At 40.5% G+C, this 16,238-nt stretch overlaps 1 protein-coding gene across 1 annotated transcript in view; it reads left to right on the top strand.

The window, feature by feature from the left end:
* The first annotated feature begins 633 nt into the window (after positions 1–633).
* The window catches only part of arhgef39 (Rho guanine nucleotide exchange factor (GEF) 39), a 48,632-nt gene continuing 33,027 nt past the window's right edge, over positions 634–16,238 (top strand). Inside the window, exons 1-5 of the mRNA XM_053414862.1 lie at positions 634–746; positions 1,850–2,003; positions 4,786–4,880; positions 12,381–12,501; positions 14,068–14,186. Coding sequence (XP_053270837.1) covers positions 1,869–2,003; positions 4,786–4,880; positions 12,381–12,501; positions 14,068–14,186 — 470 coding nt within the window. The 5' untranslated portion in view covers positions 634–746; positions 1,850–1,868. The remainder of the gene's footprint in view (positions 747–1,849; positions 2,004–4,785; positions 4,881–12,380; positions 12,502–14,067; positions 14,187–16,238) is intronic.

Raw genomic sequence — 16,238 nt, 5'->3', positions numbered from 1 at the left:
ATTGAAGATTAGTTAAAAAAGTAATAGCAAAAAATCTTAAAGTATTCTTCTCCCTTGATTTATTTATATTGAATACACAATAAAACTGCTGCTACCGCTGAGGAGAATGAGGTCTTGCTCTTGTTATATCTCTGGGAATTTGTGCGTTTTAATTACATAAAAAAGAGTTTTCACATTTTACTGTGGTGGTTTTAAGGGCAAATCCAATAAGTTTTGACTAAACTCCTTCAAATCAAACTAAGAGGGAAAAAAAAGGTAATGCAACATAGAGTGTGCTGTCTTTTACTTTTGGAAGCATGTGGGTCAGCAAAAAAAAAAGAGATAGAAAGGTGTTTTTCTTTTGCCCTTTTCAGAATAAAACTGAAATCAAATTTTGTGACACCTCTGGTCCATCAAATCCTAAGTAGCTTCTCCTGAACAGATGTGGTTTAATTTGGCACAAGAGTGTCTCTTTGAAATACGGCTCATATTATGGTGTTGTTACTACCACTAAGTTATAATTTTATATATACAGTCTGTGGTTACTTTGGTATCAGTGCAGCTCCGTGCAGCCGCGTCACAGAGTGGGCGGCCTTTCCTGCTGTCGTCGCTGAGCAGCCAATCAGCGTGCTCGTGTACACCGCATCCCGGAAGCAGGAAGCAGAGGGAGAAAAGAGCGCCTGGATCAAAAATCGGAGACGTTACCTGAAGGAGGAGCAGCTGATCGCCTCAACACGCGAGACAGAAACCACACGAAGACTCCTCATGTAAATATAAACTCCTTCTTACTCTAACGAAACTGCGTTGCTGGGAAAATAACGTTAACATGTTCACTTCTTCTGCGATGTCTCCTTTTATCGCCTATAATGACAGATTCGAGCGATACTGACTAAGTAATACCTCTAGCTTGTATGTAGCCTTAAAGTGACAAAGTCGCTACACAGAAATATATAAACATTTGGTGTACATCTTTGTGATGTATTAACATGCCGGTGCTTCTTTTTACAGAGTTTCACGAGAAAAATAAATATTTTAATCAGTATTATGTATTTTGGTGTACACTAAAAAAATGTGTCATGAAACTCAAGGATACTGTTATTTACTCAAGGCATCAAAATGCCGTAAGATCAAATTTCATAGCTCCTGGAAATTGTCATCAGTGTTATAAATACGTGTAGCTTTTGTTTTTTGCTTGCTCCCTTGATCTGAGCAAACATTATTTGTAAGACTGGAACTTGGACAGAAGATACCCACTTGACTTGTCTGCATCAGGCTCCTCAAACTGTATGTTACCATTAGCTGGACAGTATAATACATGTTGCACAGACATCTGTTCAGTCAAAGTAGGAAGGGATCTCTTAGTTTGCCACTGCACAGGCAGGAGTAATTACAAGTGCATACCTCTACTAAGGCTTAATAAACCGGATCCGCACTATTATCAACTCATTAAATCGATCCCACTCTAATAGATATTTTTGCAATCACAATGAGTTATTCCCTGAAAAATGTACTAAAATATAAATCCCTATTGGAGTGAATAAAAAAAACTGCCATTTAATCAGCGACACCACCGAAATGTCTTGGGTTCTGCCAAGACCCCTTTCCTCTAAGTTTGATCAAATCTGTTAAGTAGCTTTTGTGTAATCCTGCGAAAACAACAAACTGATGCAGGTGAAAACCAAAACCTGCTTGGCATAATTAAGAACTATTCTAATAAATATACATTAGGATATGTTAGTTTGTTTTCAGATACAAAAGTGTGTAAGGGTCTTTTAAGCAAATCCAAACTAACAGCACTTACACACAGTTTATTAAGTGCAATGCCTCACTGTAAACCTGGTCTGCCCTGCTTGCCCTTTTGTCTGTGTAGTGTCCTTGTCAACGTGACCATGAGTGCCTTAACTGGTCAATGCAGCACTATCCAGGAGCAGAGGGACCGCTGGGAGAGGAAACGCAGCCGAACAGCCAAGGAGTTGGTGAAGACGGAACAGATTTACTGCGAACAGTTGAAGCTGGTCACCACTGTACGTAATGTTGCAGTCATACTTTACAAAGACGTGTATATTTGCTTTTATATACACTACTCAGTGTTAGTTTTATACTTGTAATGAATTAGAATTTCTTGTTGTGAACTTCTCCAAAACCACAGATTATAGTCAATCCTAGGGAAATTGCTGAAATGTATCACAACAGTGTACCATTTAAAAGGTTTTATGAGTTTTAATTGAGGATTTTCCTTTTAAATTCTTTGGGGATTTATTTTATATGTCCCTCCTTTTCTTGGCATTAAATCTTTAGTCCATTAAGGGCTATTTTGCTCCAATCAGACCATGACATCTATTTTTTTTGTTTTCTGTCTAATATCTGTAGATACACACCAATATATATAAAATACTGTTCTGTCTTCCCTGGCTGTGTCTACAAGAGACTGAGAAGACACACAGTCATACTGTACCTCTGTGTCAACATTTGGGGAATTTGGGGAAATGTTCTAATGAAAACAGACCAGGTAGAGTTAACAATTCCACTCAGTCTTAAAGGTGCAATGGGGTTATCTAATCAGTCTCCTAAAATCAGTCTGATAAAAACCTTTAATTGTTTATTTAGGTTTTTAATATCTTATAATGAACCTACTAAAATGTATGGAATAATCTACTTCAGGACTTGTTAAAGTCGGGACACGAATAGAGAGTCAGTCAGGACCCTGCCCACACCTTGTTTTATGAATATAATATATTATGAGGTTTAATATTTTCTGCTTTGAAATAACATTTCTGTTGATCAGTAAATTGTGTAAATTAGTGACACAGAATCTCCAGAGTATTTTGAGATTATTTACAACAATCCTTTCCCCAGATGAGTGCAGCTGATTACCACCTTATTGAAATGGGTTGTCATGGCGACATCAACTGTTGGAGAGAGTGCCAGGTTCACACATCAATGTTACATCAGAGAATTTGCAATCGCCTGCTAAATCTCAGACTTGGAAAGTCTCTAGCATTATCTCTAGCAGACAAATTCTACAATCAGTGTAAATATATTTGTAAGATTTTTTTTTTATAGCCAGGAGCAAATGTGGACAAACTGGTCTGACCCGTGTCTGCATTGGTTTCGTGCCGTCCCAATCACAAGCGAAGTGACGTTTGAGGTGTTATCACGTCGGTGATAAGTGTCTTCGTCTGGCAGTAGCACCTTTCATGGCTTCAGGTTCATGCAATTGATTCCATGGACACAAGGCCATCTATCTACTAAGCTCAAATAATTTGGAATATATTGAACTAAAATTTATGCTTCTTATATATATAAGTTACTTATAAGTTATAAGTAAGTTGATTCAATGTGATTTTGTAGTCTAGAACTCTGCCTTAAATCCAAATGCAGACCTCCGAGTAGTAAGTTTGAAAATTATACGAGGTCTATGACTCTGGTTTAGTGAAAGCAGTAAGACTGCTCTACTTGACAGAGGATGGCCTCTATCGAAGGAACAAGGGTTCGCCTGATGGACTGGAATAAATCAAAAATTGTTGTAGTCATTGTCAGCTGGCGAATTAGCACCCGGTCTTTACATCGTGAAGGAGACGCAGTTCTTTGACAGAAAAGTTGGTTGGACTAAAAGTTCTGGCAACTTTGGCTCCAAACACAGCTTTAGTCAACTCACAAAAGTTGTATTAATACTGTTTCCTCAAAATATATTCACAAAAAGACTACAAAACCTCAATGTCAAACATTCTCAGAGTGAAAAGATTGAGCAACCAGGCGATTCCGAACAATGTGTTCCTCTGCCACATTATGAAATGTTCTGTTCAGTATATATTTACAGGCTCAAGCAAGAACTCATGGTAATCTTCCTCCCTGTAGAGAGAACCGACTTTTCCACACAGTAGCCACAATAACTCACCGTTCACCTGTTCATTCCAGTTAGGAGTCATTTTAGACCTAACGCACATTCAAATTGCCAATCTAATTTTCACTTCAATTGACTTAGGACTTGCACAGCTGTTGGTTTATTGTGAACATTGTCGTGCAACTTGTCTCTGTGTTTGTTCTTCAAATGCACAACAAGTCCCTGTTGTTAGAAGTTATGGGTCTTGTATGTTTGGTGCAGTCTCGTCTTAAAGGGATAGTTCACAGCGAAATGAATATTTCCTCCTCATCTACTTACCACTATGGCGATGGAGGGGTGTGTGAAGTGTTTGAGTCCACAAAACACTTCTGGAGTTTCAGGGGTAAACTTTGTTGAGGCAGAATCCAATACAATTGAAGTCAATGGTGACCTAGACTTCAGACGTATAACATGCCTACAGATTGTTTTTGTGGTGGAACCCAAGTGTCCGCATATTTGTCTCCAAACGAGGTCATTTATACCGGGCTAAAATGACACTGAGGTGTCTAAGCTAGCGGACGTAGCTACACGATGGTGTGTCCAAGTGTCCGTGAACTTACCTCATAGGAAGATATCAGCAGGCTTTGAATGAATTATGCTTTGAGTCGAAAAATGAATGTTGTGGCTTGCGGAAACTTGGATGACACCACACGAGCAGTATGGAGCCATGTTACTCCTTAAGTGTTTTGTGGACTCAAAAACTTCATCCAACCCTCCACCAGCATAGTGGTGAGTAGATAATGAGTGAATTTTCATTTTTCTATAACCTTCAATATTCCATTTTCTGGGAGAGTAATTAAGATGTCAGCAGTGAAAGCTCCTCCTTATCCAAATCTAAAGGAGCTCATCAGATTCAACCCGGTTCCAGTTTATTCATACAGATGCTGAGGAATCCTTTTTTCTCCTTCTCTTGTTTCTCACAGTACTTTGTGGAGATCCTGCAGGCTAAAGGAACCCTGAAGCCGGACATTAGAGAAAACATCTTCAGTTCAATTAAAGAAATTCATTCCGTAAACCAGTAAGTATCCTCTGAATAATTTAAAGAATATCTATGCTTGGAGATGTTGGGTGGGGATTATTGCGTTGTATTTTGTCTTCGAATGAAGTCAAGATACACTCTTGCATAAGTACAGTCCTTATCTTCACCGTAAGTACAAGTCAGTAATGTTGTGTTCCACCATCGAGGTGTTCTCCTATCTGATGGATACATTACTGCATATCAGGCTGAATTACTCCAGGTGATATCACGAGCCGAGAGCATTATTGTTTACATTGAAAATTCATGAGCTTGTTACCTAGTCGACCTGCTGTCGGCCGATTAGAACTCCGAGCTGATAGAAGCTGACTGCATGTCCAAAAGTGAATATTGATCTTGCGCTGTTAAAGTAAAAATCTCCAAATGCACTTGAAAGATTTCAGAAAGTTTGGTTGCACAAATAAAAGGTTGATGTTTGAAGTCGGTACCTGTGTAGAGGCAGAGGCGCTGGATTCAGTGACGGTATCCATCAATCGATAAAGAAGAAAAAAAGCAGAACTTATATTAGGAGTGGGTGTTTGAACGATGATACCAAAATGTATGTTTTAGTTTCAAAGAGGTAAGATTTCTACTTTGATCATTCCTATGTCTAAGATAACAATATTTAGTTTTCTCTAAATATTCTATTGGATTTTAGCCCTTTCATAAGAATACTTAGAAAGATGTTTTATCACAAATTGACTAGTAAATGATATGCACAGTACTTAAAGTGCTCTACTGATTGAATATTGTTCCAGTTTTTGATATTCATTGCAACATACGTTTAAAAAAAAATAAAAAAATAATCAGTATTTCAGACCAAAGAATAGATATGATGACAACCCCAGACGATAGCAGGTCTGCCAGTTTATGGATTAAAGCAAGTTACATGTGCAACTATGGTTCTATGACTTCTCGATGACTGCTGGATATATTATGCTGACATTAACATGGCTGGCATATATGTGTGTTGTCAAAGGAAGACATGGAGGGAGGTGTGGCTGCCTTTTAGTGAAGGGTCTGTTTTAACTTTGACGTCTGAAGCAGCGGTCGCAATTGACTTTGAATGTATTGGATTCAGCTGTTACACTGTTTACTCCTGAGACTCCAGAAGTGTTTTTTGGACTCAACTCTTCACCCACCCCTCCATCGGCATATTGGTAAATCGTTCATGAGTGAATTTAAATGTTTCGCCGAACCATCCCTTTAAGTTGATAAAAAAACATTTTTAGCAACTTACAATTAAATCGTAGTTGTAGTAGTTGTAGAAAGAGAAAGGATAAAAACACTTTCTGAATTCACTATTGATGAGTATAAACCTTGTCGCAATGTAAAAAGTGACGGCTCTGGATATGAGAAGCCCATCAGATTTGCAGTCTGCACACAGTGTCGTGGACAAATCCCCCACAGCTCAGTATCACACGGCATGACAAACTGCGGTATGAGAGCTTGGAATACCTTTGATTTTGAGAATTCCATTTCCAGACAGATAATGAGTTGTGTGGGTTCCCACAAGCTCACGTCTCTTGCAGACTGACAGGCTTTCTTGTTGAGAGTTCCACAATGAAGATTGAAGTATGAATTACACAGTCTCATGTATTGGATAAATGGTTCTGCACATCTCATACATCTTCATTATGAGCCCCTCAGTGAATCAATGGTGGAAACATAATGGCAAGCACTCCATTTAAAAAATGGTCCGTGGAGACACAATGTGTTCGCGCTAGACTTATTTACCACTGTTAAGTGATTGATTATAGATTTTCCCATATTCTTTTCACTTTCTCTCACTCTGACTTTTGGCATTCATTGAATATAGGTGTCACAGTGCCGAGAATAATTGATAGTAAGTGGTGATAATAAGCTCCCGTAGATGGATATGTGTTTGACTTTGTCGTCTCTCTGTCACACGTGAAACATCAAGTCTTATATAGTGCAAGTCTTACTGCATTAAACAGGCTGATAATGATAAAAAAGACGTATTGCTGCTGCTTCTGACTGCAAGCATACTGATACTCTGTATGGAGATTGCAGTAGTTTGCAGCTCCAGATTATACTTAATCATATCATAATAAGTAGAAGATGTCTCCAATTCAGTTACATTTTATTTGTATTGCGCCTAATCATACACAGATTATTCCAAGGTACTTTATATGTTATTGACAAGCTCTTACTGAATAGAGAAACCCAACAGTTTGTGTTGGCAAACGTCTTCTAGCTCACAAAGGTCTCCCCGAATAGCTCCTCCATGGCCGTCTTCTTTTGTGGAGGAGAAGCCTCTGAGTCTGGTCCTGTGGGTGTTGACTATGTGGCTTGACCCTGCAGAGAAAACCACTAATCTATTAAAATAACTGGTTTTTTATTTTCAAATTTTATCAAACTAGAACTCTGGCAATAATTCTTTAATAAAAGGCATTATTATTCAAAATAGATAGAAATTTTACATTATGAATAGAGATTTTTTAATTATTTATAAATCAAATACAAACCGTGGGATCAACATGAAAGGCTAAACAAGCAGGGCACAATATGATGAAGCTTCAAATGGATGTTGTGTGCGGTGTGGTTTCTGAAGAATCCAATACTGAGGCAATCTGCGGAGAAGTACTTTAATTGGATGATTTTTTTGCAGCAGGGCACCGTTACCTGAGACGAGTTGTTTGTCCTCACACACCAGCAAGGAACCACTTGCCAGTGTCAGAATCATTCTGTGAGAACTGTGCTTTTCAAATCCACACAGTTGGGTTCTCTGACCCTAAATGCAAGTGCAGAAGGTATATTTATCTGATCGGATCTTCTGTCTTCACTTATCTAAATTCAGAGTTCAGTGGGAAGAGGGGCAATGACCTCTGTCCTCATTAGGGAAAGATTTGAATATATCGATAGGTCGTGCCATTTATTCTGCTTCTAACTGTCCGTGTCAAACAGAGTAGGCAGCAGACGCAGGAACCCAATTATTCCCAGCTACTCACATGACAGACAGGAGAGAGCTGTTGGTGCATTCAGTGAGTAGCAAACAATCTGCAATGAATGTAATGTGATGGGCACGAGGAGGGTTTCTCTATCAGTCGATAAATGTATCGATTATTTTTGTAATCTGTTGATTTTTTTCTAATTAGCATTTAATCATTTTGTTTAAATTAACCAATAAATAGTGACTCTCAGTTCTAACAATTATCTTTCAGCCCTTTACTGAAATACATTGTACATTTATTAGTGAGAACTCATGGAAAGTACTAAGGATTAAAGTTAAGAACCAGTATAACTGAGTGAAACTTAAATTAAGTCCAATATTAAAAAGGATTTTATGGCATCATTCATTTCACAATTAAACTTTTACCTGATGATACTATTCCTTTGATAATGTCAAGTTCAGTGCAGTGGTGGCCCTAATAAGGAAATATGTTTTTTACTATATCAGACCTTGAATTACCACAGGAAGATATGGGTATGATTTACTTTTAGAAGTCATGAGCAGTATGTGACTTAAAGCGCTGTCGCTCTATGCAAGCCATTATTTGCTCTCAGAAGTCATCGTTGAGTTCTTGTCTTAAAACCAATGATAGTGTATAAATAGGAACAATGCGTTTTAACTTCCCACCATACAAAATTATGAAGGCAAACTATTCCCGATACAGGGGCTGCCATGTTATGCCAGTGACGCCTTTCTGTTCAACCAATTGGGAGACTTTCTTAGCTGTCAATCATGACATTTCATGTCAATCATGACATCTCAGGTTTACTATTTTAAATAACTACTTCAAAACTATGGTTGGGTACCGAACTCTGTACTTTTAAGGGTATTAACCGAATAACGTCAGTACAACTGGGTACGATACATGTTAAATCAATCGGTGCAAAATTTCGATACCTGTGAGCTCATCTGGGTGAGAGAGTATATATTCGTGAGTGAGAGTGAAACAGAGAGTATATGTTAGATGAAGAGCGAGAGAGCAAGACAATGTGACTCACCCTGGAACGTGTTCGAGCCAAGCTCATTTCTAATCAGTGCACACAGTCAGAACAATGGTGAGTCAATGGCGCAGGCACCCAGGGAGCCATGCACAGGGAACTCATTTGGGTCTTTTCAAACATGTTTGGAGGGTAAAAAAGTTATCTTTTTCACAGTTCTTACCGTCTCTGTCGCTAATATACCGCTCCTCTCACCAAGAGCACCCTGCATTTCCTCTGGCTCTCAATACTTTGACTAAGTTTACAACCTCTGTTGATTTTACACAGACTGAGTTTACACATGTGTCCGATATCACTGTTTGCGTGTGCAACTGCGTGTCAGCTGAATTATGAATGAATGCTCAACCAGCAATGAAGAAAGATTTGACACCTTGAAGAAAAGTAGGGATCATCATGTGGTGATCAGTGTTGATATTATGGCGTCATTTCAAACAAAGTTCAAATAATACAAACTCTCTTGACATCCTAGTTGAGGACTTCTACGTTTGTCACATTGCTTTTTCACTGGGAGATATATTCTTTTTTTTTCTTTCATTGTTGCGTCTGTCGCGTTTGAGAAGTGTCATCAAACCCCCCACTCGCTAGTGATGAATCCAGCGGGGGATCCCCTGCTGTGTTCCCACATCGACAAATCCTGGATTTCTACAGACTTTATACCAGAAGGCCAGGTGAAGAAAGTCTGCATAAACTACAGAGCGTCTCACTCGGACATTTGCGTTCACACATGTACTTCCTCGTGGAAAAATTTGAGAGGAAGTGCGGAGTCCGGTTCATGTCTGAAAGCAGCTTATACGTGTCAACACAGCGTGAAGCACACCTCGCAGTTCACAGAGAGCCACACAATTGCAGCTCTATTACTGTTTCCTATCAGTGATTCCTGGTTATGTTTATTATTTCAATAATAAGTCATTTATGTCTCGCGGATGTCCTCGCTCCCTGATTACAATTAGTATTCCTCTGTTCAAGCCTTCCTCAAATGAAGGCGTCTCACCCTGAATTGTTTGGTCAAGGTTGTATCCACCCCAGATGTCGCAACTGCTCGGAATTAATGTGGATTAACGCGACGCGCACAGAATGCTAATGTTATCTCCTTCCTTGCCGCTGATGGCCAGACAATTTAATTGCTGTGTGAGGGGGGGAAAAAAGTATAAAAATGTAATCCATAATTTCATATTTATCATAATAGCCTCTGGCAGTGAGAGCGAGAGAGGGGGGGGGGAAACGGAAATACAGTTTTTCCCGCCCTTTACCCTCGTTAGAACTCTCTCGGCTGCTCCTGCATCTCCTGATTATGAACAGAGGCTACCTTGGCACGCAACTTCATTAAAATCTATTTAAATCAACTTCAGCTGCAAAGTGTTCCTTTTTACAGCATGTACGAACAGAAGTCTCTGGGAGCATCATTAGAGAGTAGGACTGTGTGTGTGTGTGTGTGTGTGTGTGTGTGTGTGTGTGTGTGTGTGTGTGTGTGTGTGTGTGTGTGTGTGTGTGTGTGTGTGTGTGTGTGTGTGTGTGTGTGTGTGTGTGTGTGTGTGTGTGTGTGTGTGTGTGGGGGGGGTACTTCCTCTAAGTTTGGATAACAAGCTCCTTCACAAGTGTCAACACCCCCAACCAATTGCGTCCGTGTTACTGTAATGTGCCTGACAGGCTGAACGATTGCTTTGCCTCTGCCTTGATCTGGTTGTTTTGTTCCTGAGTTCAGCAGGCATGTTCTCACTACAAAGTGGCCCTGGGTGCCCCGAAGACAGACCCACCATCTGGGTCCCAGAAATTGCGTCACCCACAGGGAGAGGGGCCTTCAAATGACATGACAGAGCCCCCCACCCACCCCACCCCCCCCTGCTAAACCTCCCATTAACAGGGGAGCAATCCTCTGAACTTTGTTCAACCTCCGCACTTTCTCTAAACATGTGTGCCTTGCGCCGAAAAAGATATCTTGAGGATTGTGATCTTGCCGTATTTGATTGGTGTCTTTCCACTGATGAAAAGCAGCAGTTCATTCGGAACGTACGCTGCACTGTACGCTAACCTGTCCAGTGTGCGTTGACCGGGGAAGAACGACCCCGGAAACAGTGAACATTGACCCAGTGAATTATACACTATAGGCGAACACTCTGCAAATGTTTGATTGTGTTTGATTCAGGGCTGAACGATGTAAAGCAGGAGATTTAGTGGAGTCTAGTAGTGAAGTTGTGTATTGCACCGCCTCGCCTTCTCCTTCCTTTCATGTAAGGCCACTGTATGTTCATACAGTGGCCTTCAGGTAACAACACAAAAACGTTGTCTGTAGAGCCAGTGTTTGTCCTTGCAAGAAGACCAGCTCCTGATATAGAAATGAAGAGATAATTCTGAGACAACAAAAATACAAAAAGTTCTGGTTTGAGATATCAATATATGGTATTGATCCACACACCGGGAAAACGTTGTTGTTACAGCAGCAGGCAAGTCAGAATAAGGTAGACAAGAGAATACAATTAGAAATAAAAATAAAAATGCAGAATATGTACATAATAGACACTGTATTGAGATGTTAACTCAATGCACTGTGGGTGGAGCAGTCTGCTGCTGTAGGAGCTACTCAGGCTCCCCACAGTGTCATGCACAGGATGAGAGGTGTTGTCCATGATGAAATTCAGCTTCGCTCACGTCCTCCTCTCACCCACGTCCTCAGTGGAATCCAGAGGGAACTCCAAGCCCGAGCTGGCTCTCCTAACCAGTTTGCTTAGTCCTTTTTCGGTCCCTCCAAGTGCATCCACACCCACAACAGACAATGGCGACAACACGGCAGAAGCCACCACAGTGTTCTAAATCCTTATTATTGTCCTGCACACTCCAAAGGACCTCAGTCTCCTCAGCAGGTGGAGACAACTGGCCCCTCTTGTACTTCCTGTATCTGTCGGTGGAGCAGTCCAGTTTGTTTTTGGGGTGAACAGCCCCACATCGCTGTTTCCCCAGCTTTCCTCTTACCGCTCCCCTTTGCTCTCCTGTCGGCCCGCAGCAGTTGAAAGCCGTCCAGACAGTTGAGCGAGTCCAGAGTGAATTCACTTAGCCAGATCTCTGTGAAGCACATAATGCTACATTCCCTGAACTCCCTCTGCAGCCTGGTTAGCATCTTTTGCTCTTCCATCTTATACTGAAAAGATCTCAAGTTCCCCATAATCACAGAAGGTCTACGCCGTTTCTTCTCCCGGCACTTAGCTCCAGCTCTTCATCCCCTCCTCCCTCTTCTTATCTCTGTGGGGATCTCCAATATTTCCTCAGGGAGTATCCTCGGGTGATGTAACTCTAATGAAATCATCATTGTCAATATTATTTATATCCATGTATACACTGGTCATATAAAGAAATATTCAATTCACAATTTGTTGGACCGATAACAATATTGTAGTTAAGTCATTCTACGTTAAGTGATAGAGGATATATATGTGTATGTGTGTGCTTAAATATGTCACCTGGTGCATTTGTACATTCTTTATTGTCCCTGTAAGTTCTGGTGTGGTATTATTGTGTTTAATTTTCCCTTTTTTGCAGATCACTTTTGGTCCATGTGGAGAACGGCTACTTTGGCCGAGGCTTCGACCAGTTCTGTCCACATCTGCAGCACTACAACACGTATGTGGACAACATCTATAATGCCAGCAAAGTACTCGGGGTAGGAACTCAACATTTTTCTTTCCACCTGGCTATCACACCTCTGCGTTAGACCTATGAGCAGTTGACAATCTGTTATTCACATTATTTAAATACCAAACATTAAACTTTCATTAACAAAAGTCAGTCAAGCAAGATCATTTTTGCATATTTTCCCTGAATATGCATCAGAATTGTCAAAATGTTACATCCTGGATTTGTGGACTGGGATTCTGGGAACAACCAGTAGTGGTGGTCATATCTATATTGTTTTTTTTAGCAATGTTAACAAAGGACGAGGTAGTGCTCCCGAGTGCTGGGTGCGGGGAATCAGTTTGGCCAATCAGAAGAATTTAGAATTTTAGCGAGGTTTCATAGGGGGGTTTTCCGTAAGGAGGCCCGAGCTAATATTATGACATGATATAACATGACAATATATAAATATTATGAATGTACGTTTCCCCCTCAGTTAATTAAACACGAGAGGCTCAAATGCAGAAACAAGACAAGAAATGGCGCATTAAGCTTTTAACACAGGCTGACTTCTAATGCCTGTTTGCTGCTTTTACCTAAATATATACTTTGCCTGGGGGAGAAGACACGATGTACACAGCTCATTAGTATGACATGTTCTTGTAGTTTGAGAGGCCTACTGCCATTAAACAACATGTAGTCAAGACTGTCTAGTGTGTACAGGACATTTCCGTTTACTCTTTTCATGGCCAAAGGCATGACGAGCATTCAGGTTGGAACAGGGATATCTTTCATAGCCTTACTTTGGATGTAATTTCTCTTGGGTGGGTCGGTGGGGGTTATTTTTAATGTGCTAATCATATATTATCCCATCATGACCCCAAAATACTGGACAGTCCAGGATATCCCGTATTGTACGTCACAAAATATGACTTCTAAATGTGCCTGTATGGCTTAGAGCAGGGGTCTTCAACGCTTTTCAGGCCAAGGACCCCTTAACTGGTGGAAAGCTGGAGCGGTGACCCCCTACTATATATATTGTATAGAATTGTGTTTTAAATTAAATTGGGCCTAGTGCCATATATAAACATAGCTACCCTGTTATTGTGCATTCAATACTAAGCTATTCAAATATTACACGGGCTCATATATTCATGTTTTTAATTTAAACATGTGCTAGGTACAGGATGGCCATGCCTCTGCCATTTATAAACCTACATCTTGCATACAACACTGAGCTATTAGAGTAATTTACAGATTCATGTTTTTATTTTAAACATAAATGTAGAAGAGACAGTGAATCCTCAAGCCATCTGTGGATGGCACACATTATGCACAACTTAACTTAACTTATCTAAGCTTGGACAGATGGAGGTTGTCTGGCAGAGGTTCATATCAGCCTCACAATATGTTGGATGCATGTTAATGTGTATTTACAGCCATTTAAATTTGTGAAAAAAAATTGTTACAAAATAAATCAAAATTATAAAATATTAAAAAAATTGTTTAATCTACAAAACATTTCGCGACCCCCCTGGAGTACTTCCGCGGACCCCTGTTGAAGACCTCTGGCTTAGAGATTAAGAATATGTGTGTTTTTTGGGTGCTTTCTCAGATCCAGCTGAAGAAGAACAAGGCCTTCAGACGTTTCAAGAAACTGCAGGAATCCCGAGCAGAGTTCAAGGACCACAAGCTGGAGGATTTACTGCAACTTCCCGTTCAGCGGATTGATCAGTAAGCCTGCCCTGTTCCTACTGTGTAAATGAAGGAAGTCTAGATGTTCCTTTTCTATTTCGTAGGGTTTGAAACGTTCGTGATACACCAAAGGTTGGGTTAGGTGGAATACTACCTTAAGTTGATCAACTTTGGCACTGGATTACAATTTATGAGCATCAGTGAAAACTATTCAGATTTCTCCATTGTAATACAGAAAATATCTACATTATTATTTGATGTCATTATACTAAACATTATCAGTGTCTGTTAAACCTCAAAGAGATGTCCCCCAAAACACACCATACTCTGACAATGACATTTTTCCAATTGTCTGTATGTAATTCATACTCAAGTTGTATAAAAACAGACAAAGAAAAGACTAATTTGAATGTTTCAGGAGCTGCTGTGGCGCCGCTGTTCCACCATCACGAGTTCTGTTACAAACGGGTCACAGATTTCACACTCGAGTTCCTCGGTGGCTGTTTGGTTGTTTATTTTTTCACCAGTCACCCGCTACGCTGCACAATGTACGGCATCCCGTGACAGATGTAATGATTATTATTTGATGTAGCACACGTGTAGCACTCAGACTGTCCAGAAACTGTCAAAATCCCTTTTGTTAAACACCAGTATTTGTTAGCTGTAATTTCACGCGGCCTTGATCTTGCTCGTTAATTAGTGGAACAAGGAGGAGAAGCGGGCTGAAACGTGCTTCCCAAGGCTGCGGATATCGTGACACTGGTTTATCAAGCTGCTTGCCTCGTGTTTTAATTAAGGGCCTCCTCGTCTTCTCACCTCTCCAGATGTATAGTCGAGCACGCGTAATGTTACATCCATCCATCATGCGAGGGAGATGGGCTGACTCTTCGCCTTTTCAAATCGGAGACACTCTGCTGTATATCTCATTTATGTTCACTTTCTCCTCTGTAACAAAGGATCGGTTTCCCTTTTATTTCCTCACAGTCCCACGCACAAGACTTAATGTGAAACTCTCCATGCAGCTTTTCCAAGCCATGGAGAACGATAGGGATGTGCTAATCCCACCTTTTCTTTTCATACCGCAACTCGGGGTATTTCCAACAATGAGTTTCAACCAGTTTTCTCTTTTTCACATATTCAAAATCTGTGCAGCTCATTGTCTGAGTACCGTGGGTATTATATTAACGTAAGATACATTTTGCATGCAGTGCATCCAGTACACCCTGATGAAGGCATAAGCCAATACGCCTTCAAGCCCATTAAAATGAAGGCCTTTTACGTTTTTCTAACCACTTTGAGTGCCTGCCTAATTTCCTCATATGTTTTGACATTTGCATGCATGTTGTCATATCGTTTGGGGCTCTATTTTCAGGCAAAAAAAACAAATGGGTTCAACCAGAAACTTATTTATTAATTAATCATTTTGTTTTCTATTCATTTGTGGTGACTACAGGCGCTGGTGCAAAACAGCCGCAACCAGGCATTGCCGGATGCAACATGGAGGAGAGGCTGAATTCAATTTTACAGTCAGGAATATAGAATCAGCAGGTGGAGTCGGGCTGAGCTTCAGTCAGGGGTAGACACAAAAAAACAAAAGACTCGCGCCTGAGGAAAATTGCATACAAATTGTGTTTGCCCTTGCACTTGCATTGCCGCTGCAGGAAAACACAGCCCTGGGTTACTCAAAACTGCTGGTTGGTATTTATTTATTTTTGTGAACTCCATAGGTCATCTATTGGTCACTCACTCACAACACTGCAGTGATTTGAAGGGTTGTAATGGAATGGTCGCTGTTTGTTTTTAGCTGCTGGCATACCAAATGCAAACAGGTATGAAAATGGATTGGGCTCTGTAAAGTTGAAGGGAAGCAAATGTGGTTGGACGTTAGCGGTGTATCCTGACCTGTTAGAAGTGCGTCAACACCGATGATACTCAGATGATTTGCCGCCATGTTCAAGTTTTTTTATGTCAGGACTTTACGACAGTTGTGATGTCTCCCATCTGGCCGAAGACACCACAAAACACACCAGTGGCATACAATCTGCAAAGCCATTGTCGCTGGTGGGAGGGATCCTTCACAATGTTGAGGGC

This window comes from Pleuronectes platessa, chromosome 22, assembly GCF_947347685.1.
Source record: "Pleuronectes platessa chromosome 22, fPlePla1.1, whole genome shotgun sequence".
NCBI lineage: Eukaryota > Metazoa > Chordata > Actinopteri > Pleuronectiformes > Pleuronectidae > Pleuronectes > Pleuronectes platessa.
This window is presented reverse-complemented; position numbering and strand designations above follow the sequence as displayed.